General features: G+C 33.2%; 5 protein-coding genes across 5 annotated transcripts; 2 read left to right on the forward strand and 3 right to left on the reverse strand.

Moving 5' to 3' along the window:
• Positions 1–44: 44 nt before the first annotated feature.
• On the forward strand, positions 45–2,324 carry LOC129793540 (non-structural maintenance of chromosomes element 1 homolog). The gene is made up of 4 exons (XM_055833647.1): positions 45–251; positions 325–487; positions 545–854; positions 1,921–2,324. Exons 1-4 carry the CDS (start codon positions 140–142, stop codon positions 2,035–2,037), a joined length of 702 nt encoding a protein of 233 aa, XP_055689622.1. The 5' UTR covers positions 45–139; the 3' UTR covers positions 2,038–2,324.
• Positions 2,325–2,414: 90 nt separating this feature from the next.
• Positions 2,415–3,475, forward strand: LOC129793539 (apolipoprotein D-like). The gene is made up of 3 exons (XM_055833646.1): positions 2,415–2,682; positions 2,747–3,310; positions 3,378–3,475. Exons 1-3 carry the CDS (start codon positions 2,557–2,559, stop codon positions 3,414–3,416), a joined length of 729 nt encoding a protein of 242 aa, XP_055689621.1. The 5' UTR covers positions 2,415–2,556; the 3' UTR covers positions 3,417–3,475.
• Positions 3,476–4,182: 707 nt separating this feature from the next.
• Positions 4,183–5,082, reverse strand: LOC129793541 (apolipoprotein D-like). The gene is made up of 3 exons (XM_055833648.1): positions 5,002–5,082; positions 4,368–4,931; positions 4,183–4,296 (listed from the first exon to the last, which is right to left on the reverse strand). The coding sequence occupies exons 1-3, from the start codon at positions 5,044–5,046 to the stop codon at positions 4,264–4,266; spliced, it is 642 nt and encodes a 213-aa protein (XP_055689623.1). The 5' UTR covers positions 5,047–5,082; the 3' UTR covers positions 4,183–4,263.
• Positions 5,083–6,339: 1,257 nt separating this feature from the next.
• Positions 6,340–18,905, reverse strand: LOC129793524 (V-type proton ATPase subunit C-like). Its single transcript, XM_055833629.1, has 6 exons — positions 18,728–18,905; positions 16,045–16,358; positions 9,713–9,899; positions 9,539–9,637; positions 7,852–8,344; positions 6,340–7,151 (listed from the first exon to the last, which is right to left on the reverse strand). The coding sequence occupies exons 2-6, from the start codon at positions 16,328–16,330 to the stop codon at positions 7,056–7,058; spliced, it is 1,161 nt and encodes a 386-aa protein (XP_055689604.1). The 5' UTR covers positions 16,331–16,358; positions 18,728–18,905; the 3' UTR covers positions 6,340–7,055.
• On the reverse strand, positions 11,122–16,038 carry LOC129793543 (uncharacterized). The gene is made up of 2 exons (XM_055833652.1): positions 12,975–16,038; positions 11,122–11,630 (listed from the first exon to the last, which is right to left on the reverse strand). Exons 1-2 carry the CDS (start codon positions 13,262–13,264, stop codon positions 11,399–11,401), a joined length of 522 nt encoding a protein of 173 aa, XP_055689627.1. The 5' UTR covers positions 13,265–16,038; the 3' UTR covers positions 11,122–11,398.
• Positions 18,906–19,253: the final 348 nt, after the last annotated feature.

The raw sequence follows: 19,253 nt of genomic DNA on the forward strand, positions 1-19,253 counted from the left end.
GAAGTTTCTGCAAAAACGCGCCGTTTGTCATGAAACTTCAAAATCAGCTGATTTAGTTTTCGCGCCGATTGTTTTGTTTTGCGGGGGTTGTTTTTGTGTGATTTTTCTTCGTGCGCTTTTCCTGCTGGCTTTTCCCACAATGGTGGATGATTTTCTACCCTTCCACAAGGCCATTGTGATGGTCATGATGGGTCGCGGGATAATGGAAAAGGATGATTTTATTGATAATTTTGACGAACTCAAAGATCACTGTGAGTACATAACCTCAAATTCTTTTTCAATCTTAGCCTTCTTTGGTTCATCTTTCCGGGAATTCTCTTGCAGATATTGAGCATCCGGCTGTTGTGGATGCAGAAGTGGAGCCAACCCTTGAGAAGATCAATGAGAAATTAGCAAATTATGACTTTGCAATTTCCCTGACAAAGTACGAATATTCCGGAGAGGAATTTTATGTCTTTGTCTCAACGACACAATCCCCGGAGAATCGGTAAGATTTCTTGCGTTTTCTTGCAATGGAATCACATTAAACTTCCTGTTCACAAAGATTCCAGAATGTCTACACACACGAGGAGATTCAGTTCTTCCCTGCACTCATCAAGGAGATAATTACAACGGAGGAAGCCAACATTAGTCCCATTGACGTCCTCAATTTGTCATCAAAACTCGAGACTCCCATCACAAAGGGACGCGCCGAAGAGCTCCTTGAGGAGTGGACTGATGTAGGATACTTCCATCGGATTGACGACATGATTTTCTTAGGGCCGAGGATGCTTGTGGAGTTCAATGGATACCTGGCTGTTCACTTTGCGGATTACATCCAAATGTGCTTCATTTGCAAGAATACCGTCTACAAGGTGAGTCCTCCATCAGATAATTTTTTTTTAACTTTGGAACTGTTTTAAAAAATCTTTTGGTATGATTTTGCATAAATTTTGGCAAAAAACTTTAGATAAAAAAAATGAGGTTAGAATCGCTGCAAAGTTAATATGAACGGGTTAAACCAAAGATTTAGGATGCATTCTCCTGAAAATCTTTCAATTCTTATTAAATGAACTTGAAGAAAATTTAAAAACGTTATTTTTTTAAAATTATTTTTACGATAAATTAGAATGAAGAAAGATTTTTATTCTTCAAAAAATCGTTTTTAATTTAAAAAGAAATCTTTAATTCGACATTAAAATAACATAAAATTTTAATATCTATTTAGCATACATTTAGGCGGGACTTTATAGTTTCTGCTAAAAAGCTCAATTCTTTAAAAAAAATTAACAAAATATAATATTTTCATTTCTGAGATTTTTTTAGAACTTTCTTTTAACCAAAAAGCCCTTAAAAGTAGACAAAACAAGTGAATTTAAAGGAATTTATCAATCAACATTAAAGAACCTTTAAACCTTTAAAATTCAATTTAAAAAACATTTTTAATTAGAAGAATTTAAGGGAAGTTGTCAGGAAAGATTTGGGTGTTTAAACAGATCCTTAATATTCAGAAAACTCAGTGTTTTATCTAGAAGTAAAGAGAAATTATTTTCATGTTAAATATTACTTTAAAGAAATTTTATTAATAGAATTTTTAATCATTAAAGAAAACATTAAATTTTAGAGAGAAACTTTTCAATTTAATTGAAGATTGATGCATTTTTGATTGTCTAATAGTCCCTAAAAATATGCAACTAAATCATTTTTATACTATTTGATTGATAGAATTTCTTTGTAGAAAATTTTGAATGATTCAAATGTAATTTAAAGTCTAAATTAAATACGAAAATTAATAAAGTAGCTGCCTAATTTATTCTAAAAACTAACAAACTCTTCTAATTCTTTCGTCTAAAAATCTATGCAAATTGTCTGAAAACACTGAGAGAAAAAACTAAATTTCCTTAATTTAAATGATTTTATTTCTTTTCTTCCCTTCCACAGGCCCTGTCATGCTCTGCATCATCCTGCTCCGTCGTCACTCATTCATCCTGCATCAACAGATACCACGAAAACTTCCCCAATATGTGTCCCTCATGCAAAGGCAAATGGGTGGCTTGAATAATGCCCCAAATTCTTTGGAAGAAAAAAAAATTAATTCTCACTTGAGAATCTCTTCCCACCGGCTGTTCTTCCCCGATTCCACCAATGCGTTGATTCAACATTCCCACTTTTTTTGCTTTCTACTTGTTTGTAAATTCTTTTTCCCACTATTCGTCATCATTTGCGGTTTCTCGTGTGATGGAGGTTCATCAAATTCAATCATTTAGTGTTAATTTTAATTCATTTTAATTGATGTTATTGATAAAGAAAAAATATAAATTAATTAAATAAATAAATGAAGTACAAAGAAATCTTTTTTTATGATTTTTTTAGAGATTTTTAAGAGTCTTTAAACCTTCGTCGTCAGAGAGTTAGAATAATGACATCGCGAGTGTCTTGATAAGCTTCTCTGTGAGCTCGCGGACGTTCTTTTGCGATCGCGAAATGTGATTCAGTCAATGCGAAGCATCCCGCAGAGCAACTTCTTTGCAGTTTTTGAGCATTCTAAGCATTTATTCTTAATTATTTTCCCCAGAAATGATCAAATTTGTCGGTTTTGGAATAAAATTTTCCATCCTCTCTGTGCTAATCCTCACAACGTCAATCTCTGGTCAGCAAAAGTGCCCAGATGTCCTTCCAATGGAGGATTTTGACATCGATCAGGTACTTATTAACAAATTAAAATTAAAGATAAAAGAATCTTTCCAAAAATTTATTCTTTATTAAGTTCCTGGGAACTTGGTATGTGATCCAGAAGACCAAAACAGAGTCCAGGTGCATTCAGCATCAGATAACACCGCTTGAGAATGAGCGAGAATACAGAATTTCTCAAGTTTCTCCGCATCACATCCTGGACAAGTTTCCGCTTAAGCATGAGCACACCTATGCGGGCTTCCTGGTCACAGACGCAACTTCCCCGGCACGGATGAAGGTTCGCTATGCTCTCAGCTTCGGCGAGGAAGCCTACATTGTCGTCACAACGGACTATGAGACCTACGCGGGGATAATTGAGTGTGCTGGTGCCGCCAAAACAGCCACAATCCTCTCACGGACGCAGAATCTCTCAGAATTCCAAATTGATGAGATTCGTGCAAAATTGGAGGCTTTTGGCATCAAAATCAACGATCTCAGCACAATTAGCCACAACAATTGCCCCAGGGATGGCGTCAGGGGGCTTAATATTAAAATTGGACATGATCTTCTGTCTCCGGACAGGATAAGTAAAGCTGCAACAGGGATGGTGCGAGATCTGGGCCAGGCGATTGAGGGAGCTTTTCAAAATGGGGCTAATGTACAAAATCTTATTCATATTAATTTATTTATTTAATTTAATTATTTACTTATTTTTTTTTTAATAGTTCCTTAACGGCCTTTTCGGAGGAAATAAGAAGAATTGAAGAAACTGGACAGGATAAGGAATAGAAGAGCATTACTGAGGCGCTAATTAATCCTTCGATTTGATAATTTGTGATTTTTTTAATAATAAATAAACTCTCAATGAAATGAGAAAGAAAAAGAATTTTTTCTTTATGAAAAAGTTTGGAAAAGCTGTTGGGAAGAAAATCTTTCTCTTAAAAAAGAAATAAAAATTCGTCAAAAATAAATTTTATAATAATTGAATTGAAATGGAAGAAAGGAGTCTATTCAGATTCGTTCATCGCATGAACTATAATTTCAAGACGCAAACCAGTCAAAGAAAATCTGAAGTAGGACAATAATCATTCAAAGGGGATCCAAAAGAACGATTTTTAATTTTCCACTGAATCTACAAGAGAAAATCGGGAAATATTTGCACAAACATGTAAAAACCACGCCCCTATTGTTCTTTATTATCACTTCAATTAAGTGTATGAAGCATATGCATCATTGCTTAATTGTGATCAGAGCCTTGAAAGACCTTTAATCCATATTTCAAATAATTTTTTTCTTTATTAATTTGGTACCATTTTAAAGCCCATTTATTGCTATTTTATTTTAACTTCCATAACTTTCTTCATTTGAAGTCTGAATTGGGCTACGTTCCCCTAAGCATGCTTACGTAAAATTATTTGCCTCTAAAATTTAATTTCTAGAATAAAACTATTAGGACCTGAAGTTTTAAAGAATTTATCTAAAAAAAAAAGAATTTTTCCTTTATTTAAAAATTATCTATTTATTCTTAAAATAAATCACAAAATCTTAATTTTTTGGCACAATTAGCGCTCCTTTACTCCTGATTTGGCATCCTTTGTCCTTCTTCTTTTATTAGTTCTTCCGTTTGAAAAGACTATTCAGAAACTATTTAAAAAAAAGATAAAAGAAAAATTAAATAAATTTAATTAATCAGTCTTAATAACTTTTTATTTCACCTTTGCTCCATTGTTCAGAGCATCCTGAATTGCCTGATTAAGATTACGCCACATCGCGTCAGATTCCTTCTGGTATCTATCCGGAGACAGGAGATCATGATCAATTTGAATGTTGAGCCCCCGGACGTTATCTCTCGGGCAATCTTTGTGGCTAATTGTGCTGAGATCGTTAATTCGGATGCAGAACTTCTCCAGCATTGCACGAATTTCATCTAATCGGAATTCCGAGAGACTCTGCGTGCGTGAGAGGATTGTGGCTGTCCTCCCGGCTACTGTGCACTCCACTACCGCAGCATAGGTCTCATAGTCCGTTGTGACGACAATGTAGGCCTCCTCGCCAATACTGAAGGCATAGTGAACCTTCATTCGGGCTGGACAGGCGGCATTTGCAACCAGAAAACCCGCATAGGTGTGCTCATTCTTTAGCAGCAGCTTGTCCAGGAGGTCAATTGGGGAAACTTGAGAAATTTTATATTCTCGCTCATTCTCAAGCGGTGTAATCTGATGCTGAATGCACCTGTACCCGGTTATAGTCTTCTGGATCACATACCAAGTTCCCAGGAACTTGATAAAATTTTTTTTACATTAATAAATTTCTTTTATTTTATTTTAAAATTCAATAAGAAATAAGTACCTGATTCATGTCGAAATCCTTCATGGGCGACACATCTGGACACATTTGCTTGATTTGCTGGCCAGACACAAACGTTGTGAGAATTATCACAAAAAGAAAGAAATGTTTATTTATTCCCAAACCGACAAAGATCATTTTTTCAGAGAAAGAAGAGGTTAAAGAAATTCTCTTTAATTAAAAAAGAAGTCCAAAGTTGTTCTCTACGAAGCGTTGCGTTGACTGAATGATTAATTCGAAATTCCAAAAGAACATCCAAAAAGCTTTTAGAGGCATGCTTATCACGACGTCACTCTTCACATACTCTGACGAAGAAGCTGTTAATCAGCATAGAAAGAAAAAAGAAAGTTGAACAGCGCAGAAGTTTAAGAGTTTCTGAGCTAGAGCTCTATCCTGGCTATTTTTTCTTTCATTCTTTGCGATGTTTAAAGGCAAAATTAATCATATTTCGTCTTCTTTACGAATTTAGATTTTTTTCTTTAACGGGAATGTTTTTCTATTTGGACGTGACGTGATCAAAAGTATTGAGAAGTCTTATAATTTCCAAGAACACCAAAAAATCCCATTTTTTTTAATAAAATTCTGAATTGTTTCATGTGCTAAACTGTGCAGAAATTTTCATATTTTCTTTAGTTTTTTTTTTTTGTAAAAATGCAAACAGAAAATAACTTAAATGAACTGCATAGAAGTAAAATCAAGAGCTAAAGCTATAATATTAATTCTTATAGACTGCTTAAATAAGGACAAACAGGACAAAGTTTTTAACAGAAATTTTGCATTAAAATGAATTAAAAAAAATGTTTTCTTAAAAAATTGTCTTTTTTTTTATTTTCAAGATCACCGGAGGTTTATTAATAGCTTGAAGCAGGCTTGGCCATACAAGATAACGTATTTAGTTTTTTTTAACAACAATTTGATAACCTTTTTTGGCGATAATTTTATGTTTAATTAATTCAACAAACAAATGAGCAAAAAAAGCGTTTAGATCAATCTAAAAATCTTTTTAAAAAAAATAAATAGAAAATAAGGAGAAGTTTTAGTGAAATCATAAAAAAATCAATGCACTATTGCTTCTAAGAACCTCGAAATCTATCAAAGAAGCATCAATCGAAGCAATGATGCATATGCTTCATGCAATAGGGGCGTGATTTTTGTATTTCCAATCAAATTTCTGATTTTTTTTTCAGTTAATTCCATTGAAATTGGAGTTTTTTTTGTCTATTCTGGACTATTTTTTGATCCTCCAAAAGAAATTATTTTTCTTCCAAAGAAAAAACATTGCGAAACAGTCGAAAATGAATAGAGTCCTTTTACTTTTAATTCAGCAATAAAACACAAAACTTATTGGAATGTTTTCTCTCTATATATTTTCTTTATTTACAATAATAACTCATTTTTTTCAACAGATTTCCGTTTGTTTTTATAAACTCTATCCTGAAACGCCGGGCGGGCGTTTTTTTTTAAATCCTTTTTTTACTTCTTCTCGAATAAAGGACAACGCTCCACATGCAATAATTTTTTTTAAATACATTGAAATGTTTTTTTGAAACTTTTTTTTAATGTTTATTTCTTCACTAACATTGACGCTAAAAATTGAATGAACTTTATGCCACCACTTTGATGCTTTTAGGAAACAAAACAAGGAGAAAAAAAAACAATGAAGGAGGACAAATTATTTGGAAATTTCAAAAAATTACAAATATTTACAATTTATCCGTCTTTTTTCATTAATTTTTGGATAATTTTCTTTACACGATTTTTCTTTTTTTTATTTTGTTTTTCCACTTAACAACCTAAATCCGCTAAATACTGATTTTTCTTCAATCGCAATTTTTCATTTTCATTTCTCAAAATTTTCTTCTTTTTAATGGATTTTTTTTGCGAAAAACAAAAAAGGAAATGGGAGAAAAAATCAACTAAAATTATTCATCTACAAATGGCCCGCATGTGTTATTGTTTTATCTTCTTTTTTTTGCAAAGATAATTTCTTATTATTTTTTTTTCTTTTATTATCGATTAACTCATTCGGCTCATAAAGCTGGCTGCGTATTTTTGTTTTACATCTTCGACTCCACCATATCGATATTTAATTTGTAGTACACATACGGATAGTATTCAGACTGACCGAATCCAAGGCCAGGAATATCAACGGTCTGAAATGCAAAAATTATTAAATTGTTTTTAATTATTTTCAAGTCACAAATTAATTTAAAAAAAAATGAAAATGAAAAGAATGTTTAATGGCTGAAGGACGTCACAGTGTCAGGGAAGGGCCGAATGTAGTAGCGTCTTTTTTCTCTTAATTCACTTTAATACTTTTAGAATGGACAAAAATCTCACAAAATCAAAGAAAAAAATGAAAACTTACTAAAAAATAAATATTTTGAATATTTCTGTTAAAAAAAAAACAAACCTAGGTGACCTATAAGACCTAGAACTTTTTAGATCTTTCAAAGAATTCTTCTAAATTAATTTTTCTTTCAGAAATTTTGTAAAAATTCTTCCTCAATAAACAAAAAAAAAAAAACAGAAAAAAAATTGTAGCGCCCGACTCACTATCCAGCGAATATTAACCTGCTCGTAGAGTGAGTTGAGTACCCTTAGATTGGCGGTAACTGTAACGGCTCAAGGATCCTCAAGAGAATATAGGAGAGCACTGAGAGAGTAGTAGAGAGTGATAAAGAGAGTAGAGTTAGTCAGAGCTCTGTTAGCTCAAAGTGCTCTGTAGTATCGAGTGAGGACGAGGGTGGAGGTTACTTGGGGAGTTAACCAATTCACAAGAAAAAATCACAAAAAAATGAGCAAAATGACGTAAAAATGAAACGAAAAAAAAGAAAATTTTTCTCTACTCACGTCGGCATTGCTACCGCCGGAAGATGCCGCAGAACCATCCAAGTGCCCATAGAGCTGATTGAGGACATCGCGGAGTCTCTTGGTACTCTTCTTGTGCGGATGAATGAGGATAGCCTGGAAGTTTACGGGCAATCCATACCGCAGTACGGACTCCACAAAGACACGGAGTGCCTTCACGTGAATCCACGCACAGAAGCACTCACTGAAGTTCACCTTGAGCCATCGCACAAGCGGCCCAAATTGCTTCTTCTTGTCCGTCACGAGTTTCGTGATTTCATTCTTACCCGCCGCGAGCTCTTCCTCGTTGTACGTGAACTCACGCACGACGAACTTCTTCTCACGCGCATGCAGCTTGAACTCATCAACAACCTTCTTGAATAGTGTCACCGTGTAAAGGGCAAAGTCCTGATCCTGCGTAATGCACTGCGTTGAACGCGGTACAATCATGTCCGTAAGTTTCTCGTAGTGACCATTCCAGTCCTGCACGAGGGCCCTATGCACGAAGAAGTTATTTTCTCAGTTTATTGTTTATTCTATTTTTTGTTATCATTTTTTTATTGATTTTCAGAGATATTATTTTAAGGAATTTATTCTTCTAGAGTACAGTGATGGTCAAGAAAATGGCCAAAGAAATTATTTAAAAGAAAATTGAAAAATAGCTAAGGAAAAGGGTTAATTATTACCGATTTCTGGTTAAAAATCAAATAAATTAAATGGTATTTTTTATTGGAAAAATATTTAATGGTTATTAAACAATTTACTAATATATCAGTGTTTTTTCCATATGGAATGTGTTGGTAAAAAATTTATGGTAAAAGTTAGTATATTTTGCTCCTGAAATATAAATTTTTGGTAAAAATTTGTAGTTCTTTACTTTACCAAACTATCTAACTTTAACAAAAAAAAACTTTGGTAAGAATTCCTTTAACCACTATTTACCAAAAAATTACCACTCTCATTGAATTTCTGTTGCCTTCAAATGAGGTTTCTAAGTACTCCGGCTACTTTTTTTTTTACAGAATACTCTTAGTTTTACGAACGATTTAACTGAAGATTAACAATGAATTGAATAATTTATCTGCTTATTTAAAACAATTTTTTTTACCAATAATTTAGCAGAAATTTACCAATGTTTTGGTTTTATTTTTTTCTACATATTTTCATTCCTTTACTAAATTACTAATTACCAATGGTTATAATTTGAAGCCTATTTTCTATTTGAATTTAAGGAATAATTTACCAAAAATTACTAATATTGATATAGTACCATTTTACCGATATTTTACCACCAATACCAACTAAATCTTTTGTCGTCAATTTAGTTTGTGTTCATAATAAATTAAAAAAAATATTTTTTATCAACAAATTACCAAAAATTTTGTTAACCAATAATTAACCAAAATATTTACAAAAATGCCAATTTTTACCACGATTTTTCGTGGCAAAATATCAGTGTAAGAAAATAAGTAAAGGCCGTATTAAATATCCAATTTTCTACACCTTTTAGTGCAAAAATAAATTAACAAGAAGCAACGAAGAAAATAATTTCTTTTACCATTTTTTACTACAGTTTTAAATTAATTTACCAATTTACCAAAAATTCAATTCTTTAGTCAAAATCAATGATAATTTAACTTTAATAAAAATCATAATTCTGTTAAAAAAGAGAACAAGAAAATTAACTTACTTGGGCACAATTACGAGGAGCGTCGTGAGATACTCAGAATCGAGGATAAAGTGCTCCCTCTTGACGATATCCGCCAAATTGCGCGTAAGGAGGCTTCCACTGAAAATAATAAATTAAAAAAGAAATCCTTCTTGCCCCAAAATTCTCCATCTTTCATCAAGCAGAGAGACTCACGTTTGCTTCTTCTCCAAATTCTGCAAGTTCCCCTTGAGGCTGTTGTAGGCTGACGACTTAACCTTGAGGTCTGCATCAATCTGCCCAACTTGCTTCGAGATGATATCAGCGATATTTCTTAGCGATTGCTTTATTGGATACTTGGCCATATCCCACTGAAAGCGGGTGATGTACAATGGAAGATCAGCTGAAAAATTTAGTTTTGAGAATTTCTCTTTTCCCTTCATTTCTTCTTAAATTCTTTTCTTTGGAGAAAAAATCTTTTAAAAATTTACGTGCTTGCAGAAAAGTAAAAGTTCATGCAGAAAATGCCTTTAAAAGCCTTTCCATTTAGTGGCACAAAGCAATTGTAGAGAAAAGGCCAAAAAAAAGGACGCACGGTGTTGCCATCTATTTACAAATGCATCATCATCATACTTAAAATATTGATCTATTAATACAAATTGAATTGAGTAATCGTCAATATATATCGAAAAGAAGAGGAAGGAAAAAGTAGGGCTCAATGTGTGGAAAAGGGGCTTTGTTGGCCGTGAACTAAAAGACAGGCAGGACTAAGCGCCAGGGAGGATATAAATAAAAATTCATAATATAAAAATGAGCAGCAAAAAGGGGTAGGTGGAAGTGACTTTTTTACTGTTTTTTCTCTTCTTTTTCAACCTTCATTCGTTTCATTTCCTAACACATTTTTTTCGACTAAATTGAAGTGAAAAAATAGTGGCAGAAGCAGCATTAAAAAGTGAGCTAAATGTGCTTTTTTGTACATTTCTTTTTTCGTGGAACGATAAAAGGATAAAGGACATCAAACACTCCTGATGGTCACACAACACACACACGCTAAAAAACCACAAATAGGAAGGAAGACAGCAGTACAGGAAGAGAGAGAATTTCCACGAGACTTTCTTTCCAAAAGAAAATAAATCAACAACAACGTTGCAGCTGCAGGAAATAAAAATTAAATTACAAAAATATATTTTTTTTAAAGATTCTTCTTACACAGGACAATTGAGAGAGACAACAAGGAGCGACACTTTTGGAATATTTATTTAGATAGAATAAGAAAAATATTTTTTATATACTTGATTCAATGACTTTGAATGGGGATGAAATGGTGGGAAAACTTCCTTAAAAATTAAGAAAATAAAATGAAAAACAACGATGAATGAAATTTTTTTAATCAACTCATTTTAAAAATTTAAAATACCCCTCGGAAAAAAATTTTAAAGGACAAAGTTTTCTTTCAAATTAACGTAAAACTGAAACTCCGCCAGATGGCGTCGTAGACGCGATATTGAGTAGCCAATGAGAATGCTTTGGCTTGAACCTACTAACCAATCAGAAATCTCCTTGTCTGAAATACAAATTCTTCTTCTTCTTCATTTAAATTTCAAACAAACATTTAAAATGAGTTGTTTTCTTTTTTTTTACAAAACGCCAACAACAAATTGCATCAATTTCAACATTTTACAAACATTTTCGCAAAAAGAAATGAATTTCACATGAAAATTTTCCTAATAAAAAAATATTTTCAAAAATCATAATAAAAAAAAATAATATTTCGATGATTATGATGAAATCCTTCACTAAAAGAATAAATAAAAAAATAACACAAAAAAAAGATAAAAGTGTGTTCAATGTGATTAATGCTGGTGGTTGATCCTCTTTCACATTCTCTTCTTAATTATTCTCTTATTTATTTTTTTTTGCGTGAGTTTTCTTTGCTATTTTGTGCTGACCTGGACTTAGGGGGAAACTGGGTGGCTCCCTGAGCCCATCTTCATCATCGGGACTCGATCGTCCCTGACTGCTGCCGCAGCAACTGCTGACCGGTGAGGAGCGATGCGTTGATCCGCCTCCACCACCACCACCACCGCCGCCATTTCCACTTCCGCCCATGTGCAATTGACTCGACGAATGACTCCTTTGTATGAGGGGGGAGTGGATGGCACAGGCTATTACAATTCCATTACGCAAATACCACGCAAACCCCTCTAACTAGTTCCCCTATTTTTGTTTCTTTAAAGCAAGCCCACAGCATTTGCGATCGCGACGTATTGTCATTCGAAAACAAAACCCGCAGATTAACCGTTAAAAATTCATCAATTCTTCATTTTTCTTTCAATTTTTAAATTATTTAACGAAATTTCTCTTCAATTTGCTGATTTTATTTGTATTATGACCTTTTTCTGTGATCTTCACGTCATTATCTTGCATAAAATGAGATATTTTTACTCTTAACGAAAGAGAAACACAAAATGGCGGATTCAGTGGCGCCATTCTGAGTCCGCCATCTTATTATCAAGTTAAATTTCAAATTCTAACGGACTTTTATACAAAATTAACCTCAAAGAATCTTCCGGTTTTATTAGAAATTATTGAAAAAATTAATAACAATCATTTCACAAAGAACTTCAAAGTTAATGAAGATTTTCATTCGAAAAAGAAATCCGCTGTTTTGAAGTTTTATGTATCTTTATTAATCCATTTAAAAAATAAAATTCCTCGCGAAAAAAAAATCATTTAAATTGTCCGCAAAATTTCTTGAAGATTGAATTATAAAGACGTATAGGATTCAAAGATTCTTAATAAATTATTTCAATGGATAAAAATATTTATTTTCTGGATTAATTGATTAAACTACGACAGTTTCAATCTTTGTGAAAAATGAAAACAGACGCCATTAAAAAGTTTTAAAATTAACGGGAATTTTGAGGTTATGAACTAGAAGTAAAATCTACGTCCACAGAAATCTTAATTGAATGCAAATATTTTTTTTTCCGTTTGGCCTTATTTCTTCTCTATCATTCATTATAATTATTCGATCTGAATAGAATGCATATTCTTCAGTGCGTTCCGTGCCTATATGACAATGAATTTTGAGGTTAGAAATACAAAATGGCGGCTTCGGATCTAACTCATTGAGACACAAATTCATTCAATTTATTTGCAAAAATTTGAAGAGCTTTGTAAGTAATTTGATCAAAAAACTTCTCTCTATTCCTTTTCTAAAACCGAAAAAATTGTCCGGAAAATACGTCCAACATAACCTTACTTATTATTCATTCCGGAACTTCAAATTTGCTCATTTCTAAACCAATATTTGCAAGAATCCAACAATATTCAGCAAAATAAATAAATTCCAATGAAGAAGATCACAAATATAAAACAATTTTCCCTATTCCGGACATTCCGGATCGCATTGAGTGCTCTAGAATTCAAACTAAGGTGCCTACTAGTTCCCTTTCCCTCTATTTCATTTGTGTACCTGCTCTTTTTGGAGCTTTTACTTCTGTGAAACCACCAATCAAATGGATCATTGTCACTGTGTCGGTTGTGATGATTTTGGCCTGTTGTGTTGTTGTTGTTGTTTGTAATGCCGCACGCACATTCCGAATCACACCGTTCTGAGCTCACTGAATTAGCTAAGCTCCGTTGGCAGGATGTACATGGGTCTGTGTCATGGCTATGGCAAGATAACTGAACAACTTGCGTGCCATCTGGTGAGTCATCATCCGGCGGACCCGGACCTTCGGCGCAAACAACACGTAATAACATAAACTAAATTTATCTTTATCTTTCATCTACCATCTCATCAACTCTGGGGTGCTGTATAAAATTTTGCTTAATTTTTCTTTGTCTCATTGGGATTTTTTTTGTTGCAAAATAATAATATAAAATTTGGCGCAAAATAAATAGAATAAAAAATCATAAAAATAGAAACAGAAAATAAAGAAGCAAAAGTAGAGAAATTTCTGCACAACATAAAAAAATGTTTTCTTGTATAAAAAAAAAATTAAATTAAAATAAATAATAATAAATTCATGAGGTGTTGGTGATGGTTTTGTGATTTGGGGATTGTTGCTAAATTCAAATTAATAAATCTCAAATTTTTTCCTTTGACTAAAACTAATTTTTTTATTGAATTTTAAAAGTAAAACTTTAAAACAAAAAAAAAGGAAAATCTCTCATTCAGGCAAAAGATATCAATCATACACAAACAGACACCAACGACGACGACGACGTGAAGGGAAAATGCTGGGAAAATGTTGAGGAAAGTCAAAGAGAGTATTTTATCGATGGATATTTGAGGGCCAAGTCAGCACACATAACCCCCCTGAATATTCCATCAAGGTCTGCAATATAAATATCCTAAATTTTTCATCCAGAGCAGCAAATAAGAATTCTCTCGAATGCATCAAAAATTAATTAATTACCCCCTCAAACAAATGCACGCGATCCATCGATATTAGTCTCTTCGGCAAATTGAATTTCCTCCCTTTTTTCATTTTTTTTTCGGGACGTCTTGTGGGCTCTCCCGGAAGGTCCTTTTGCGGAGGGAGAGCCCAACAAGACATCTCTGGAAGACAATTTTCTCTTTTTCCTTGTCATTCAGAGAGCAAAGAAAAATCTCTTTTGGTGCATTTTCTTTTTATTTTTTTAGAAAGACATCACAGAGAGAGAAAGAATGCATCAACATTGACTTTTTTATTTAATCTACTTTTTCGCGGTAAAAAAGCAAATAACAAAACGCAAAGAACAAACAATCAACAGAGAAATGCAAACCAAAAAGAAAATCAATTCCACTTAAAGAACAGAATAAAAAATAAAACTACTTCTTTTATTTCCTAATTGAAGGATGATTTCCATTTAATGGAGGAATTTTCTAATGAAATATTTGCTAAAGGAAATTATGGAAATAATTTATTCTATTGACGATTTGTCTAATAAGAAAGAAATGGGGCCTTGGAATTAATTTGTGAGTGATAGAAATGAAACAAAAATTTTAAAAGCAAAACAAGGAAGAAATTAGTGATTTTCAATTTAAAGAATTATTATTTTTTTAATTTAATTGTAAAATTTTGAGACATTTTTAATGACTGTGTAGTGTGAGGAATTGTTGAAACTTTGCTGATTAGCATAATTTAGTTTTTCATTTATTGACTGCTGCTTAGATTCAAGAATTCCTCACACTTTAAATTGTAAGAATAATGAGAAAATTCAGATTTTAGAAATTTCCTAATGAAGTCAAAATAAATTGCAAAAATATCCTTTAAAATTTTGCTATAGCATCTAACAATATTCTTTTAATTTTTTTAAGACAGAAAGAAAATTTTAAAATTCTTTTGAAATTCAATTTTTAGTTCAATAAAAAAGAATAAAATTAGCAATGAAAATTTGGCAATTTAAATTTCAAAATTTTAATTTTCAATTTTAGAAATTCAAAAATTACTTTCAATTTTTTTACTTAAAGTTTCACGACATGAATTATCAATTTTTCTGAAGTCTGAATAGTAAATTTAACGTTAGAGTAATAAATTAGGGACATACTTAATTCAGTTTCTTAAATTAATCAATTCTAGATTTAGAGTATTAGAATTTTACATAAATTAAATATATTAGAATTTTCAGAGGCTGAATTTTATACTTTAAGGTCTGAAAGGTACTAAATAAAAATTTCAGGGTTCTCAGAAAAGTCAGATTATTTTTTTTTTGCAATAATCAAACATTCAAAAAGTAAATTAAATTTTTATATATTAAATACCTACAATTTTCCAAACAGTTTTATTTGAAACTCTTCAATTATTCCTTATTTAGAAATCACAAAATAAATACCAAAATCTTTGCAAATTTTTGATAAGAAATCTACAGAAAATTTGTTGAAAATCACTGATTTTTTTTTCTTGAATTATTAGAGGTTGAATGAATGCGCGAATGATTAAAAAGAAAAGAAAAAACAACAAAAAGAAAATCAAATTAAAAAAAAAACAAGTTAAAAAAGCAAAAATCCGTGTTAAAAATCTATTCTATAATTATTTTTTAGGGTTAATTTTTATCATATTTTCAATTAAAAATGATTAAAGTTCTTGAATTAGAAAAGCGATGCATTGACGCGAAAAATGAATTAAAAAAGAAATCTATCTGAACTCTAATTGCCAATTGGAAAGGAAAAAAGAAATCTAAAGAATAACTGTGAAAAGGAAACAGCAAAAAATTTGGAAGAATTTCTATCAAGAGGATGCTTCGTAAATAAATTTTAAAAAAAATTGTTCTAAAACAGAAAAATCTTTTCTTCTGTTTGTTCTTAAGGAGAAAAAAAATGTTCTACAAACTTCCCACCGCCTTGAGCTCAAACAAGGGGAGAAAGTTTTGAAAGAAATACAAAAAAGAAATTAAACACGAAAATGCCAATTAAGGGAGACGACGGGATGGGTTTGATTTCTTTTTCTCTTGAAATCAACGCCAGGGACGCCAAAGAAGAGCTTCCCGGCAGGGGAAAAGTTTAATAAAACGAACAATTTTCAAGGAAAAAAAAGAAAGAAATTTGAGGGACTCACTGTTGTTGGCCAGCAAATTCTCCTGGAGCTTATCGCGCTGATCCTCGAGCACCTCACCCAAATAGGCGGCCACCTTGCGCGTAATGGACTCCACGTAGGTGTCCAACTTGCCGAGATCGTCCGACAGGCCCACGAGCTGATCAAGGGTGCCCACCTTGAGGTCCGGGATGTGCATCTTGTAGTTCTCGCACAGATTCCCCTGCTTGCTCGTCACGTTGTTCATCGTCTCCCACGTTTGCTGGCATGTCTTGTCGCCAGGAGCCGATATGAGCCAGTATTCAGACATTCTCGCGCACTTTTCTCACAAGAAATCCCTGAAAAATCAAACAAAAATATTTTTTTATTTATTTTTTTATTTTATTTTAATAAAGAACGACTAATTTAAAAACAAATTATTTAAGGATAAACAATTTCAGTTAAAACGCGTTTAAAAAATCATTTAATTGCGCTAAAATTGAAATTTAGCCAAGGGGGAAATATTTTTGGGATGTGGTGTACTTGAATATTATTTTAAAAATTTTGTTATTAACCCTTTCGCGTTCTTTGGGCCATACGTAGACCAGAACGTGAAATATTTTATTTTCCCGAATTTTATTAAATTTAATGTTTTTTTTTTTCCAAGTTAGGAATGAGTTGAATTTACGTAGATATAAGGCCAAAAGCAGCCAACGTTCTGACGAATAAATATTTCCTGGGAGCATCCATAGAATAAATATTCTGATAAGAAGACCTCATGTTTCAATGTTTCATGTGGACGCGAAAGGATTAACCCTTTAACGTCCAACGTGAAACATAGAAACATTGAAACATGCGCTCTTTTATCGCGATTTTTATTCTATGAATTTTTTTAGAGGACTTTTCACACTCAGAACGTCTTCTTTGACCCCTTATGCGTGAATTTGATTCATTTGTAACATGGAAAAACAATTACATTCATAAATAATTGAAAAATTAAAATGTTTCACGTTTGGGTCAGCGTATGACCCAAAAAACCTAAAGGGTTAAGCTAATTTAGCTTTAATTTATTCATTTCCTTAAGAATTTGTTTTAAATGTAAATTATTCTTTGTGTAGAAAAACTTCTTTCTGGCAATTAAAGAAATTCGGAAATATTGTCTTTCCGGAAATAGTTTTTTATGCTTTATTAGGTTTTGGATAAAATCCCCTATACAACAACTTGAAGTTTGTACATTTTTTGAATAAACTCTTCTTCCCGGAACGATTTGATATGTTCCCGGAAAGTGCCATAAGTGGCTAGAAGTTGCGTAGTCATCCTTCCCATTGCATCAGACAGTTTCTTAGGGATCTTAGGAACTACCTTTTCAGCTCCCGGCTGATCCTTGATGTCATCTTTGGGTCAAAATCTGTACATTCAAGAAGTCCCCTTTGCAATTTCATGAAGCATTTTTAGAAACTTATATTTTAACCCAAAGATGACATCAAGAATCAACCGGGAGTTGAAAAGGAAGTTCCTAAGATCCCTTAGAAACTTCCTAATGCAATGGGAAGGATAACCACACAATTTCTAGCCACTTAAGGCACTTTCCGGGAAGCACATCAAAACGTTCCAGGAAGAAAAGTGTACAAACTTCAAGTCACTCCCCTATAGCTAGCTCAACAAACTAGGGCATTAATAGAAACAATTTTTAAAAAAATTAAAATATTCATTCAAATAAATAAAAAAAACTTTGGTACACCACATCCACCAATTCACTCCCCCTTGACGATATCTGAGTAAATCTCAATTTGAGATTTCCTGGCCTTGAAAATGCAACTTTAGGGCTTGTTTAACTCCCACCGCGGGTGAGATAGTGCCCAATTGAGACGCGCAATTGAATCCCTGCCAAAGATTTCAGCCCATTTAGCCCTTTATTTTGACGAATCTTCCGGAAAATTGATTCTTTTGGGGAAAATTAAATTTAAAAAAAAAATAAATAAATCCTTCTAACTACTGGAGGATAAAGGACACAAGTGAGAGCTTCAAGAGATTAGGAAAAAAAAACTCTTTGGGAAGTTGGTGAAGAGACAGAACTTTGTAGAAATGGGAGTTTTGTGGGATTTCTGCCATTAGACGCAAGAAGGGCAGCTCCCTCAATAATTCACATCTTTTCCAGGACTCAGTGTCCAGCATTAATAATTCGCAAAATGAATCAATAGGAAAGGTGCATGCGGAGGTTGTCCCTTTCCAGATTGCCGCTGATGGGTAATGCGAGGAAGAGGTCAGCTGTTCTCTCTTCACTATCAGTCACATGACGCGCGTTCATCTTTTTACCCACAACCAGCCCCATTTGCCACACGACCCTCCACAGAGTGGAAAACCCCCACAAATGGGGGCGGCGGCACACCCACATTGAGAATCAGGAAGAAAAGGAGGAAGAGCCAGCCCGGAAGGATGGCGCCACAGAGACACTTCCGAAGGATTCACTTTTCACACCACTCCCGCAACTTTTCGTGCCATCCTCGCACTGTGTCACTGTGACCAACCAACTGAGCCAGGATGTGCACCTCGTGGGGATTTTATGCTTTCCCACTGTGTGAGGAAATTGATTTTAATGTGTCGCGCCGAGGACATGAAGGATTCATCCTTCGCAACACGCATGCACTTTTCCACTGAATTTCACCAACTTCCCGCAGGAGTTTCACGGGGATTCATATGGGGGCCACCTGATGGGATACTACATTACCCTTTTAATCCAATTGATGGGTGGAAACGTCCTGCTTTAAGGGCGAAAAGTCGACTTGAAAAATTTTGAGCGAATTTTCCACGAAAAATCCCGTGACTTCGATGTTCGAATGAAATCTACGTGAGAATGGGATGCAAAATTGCCTTCTTGCATGTGCAAGAGTGAGAGAACAATACACCCCAAGAGGTAGGAAACATTGTCACATGAAACATCTCTACGCACACACTGAAAATGTTTCACAACACATTTGCAAAATGCTATGCAAATAGGAAACATGTTTCACAAAGTCGGCGCACGAGGAAATTCATGTTTCTCATGTTTATGTGGGGGAGATGAAATGCAAATGAAACACGAAATATGCTTCTTTAGGGAAATTGGGGCTATAGAATAAGATTTTTCTCTTATTTTTTCATTGAAAAATGCAAAAAATTGGATTTGTAATAAATATTTTAGCTTTTTATTCAATTTAAACAAGTTTTTTAAATTAATTTCTAATCAAACATTCATTCATTTCAGAGAAAAAGAA

The sequence above is a fragment of the Lutzomyia longipalpis genome, chromosome 3 (assembly GCF_024334085.1).
Source record: "Lutzomyia longipalpis isolate SR_M1_2022 chromosome 3, ASM2433408v1".
NCBI lineage: Eukaryota > Metazoa > Arthropoda > Insecta > Diptera > Psychodidae > Lutzomyia > Lutzomyia longipalpis.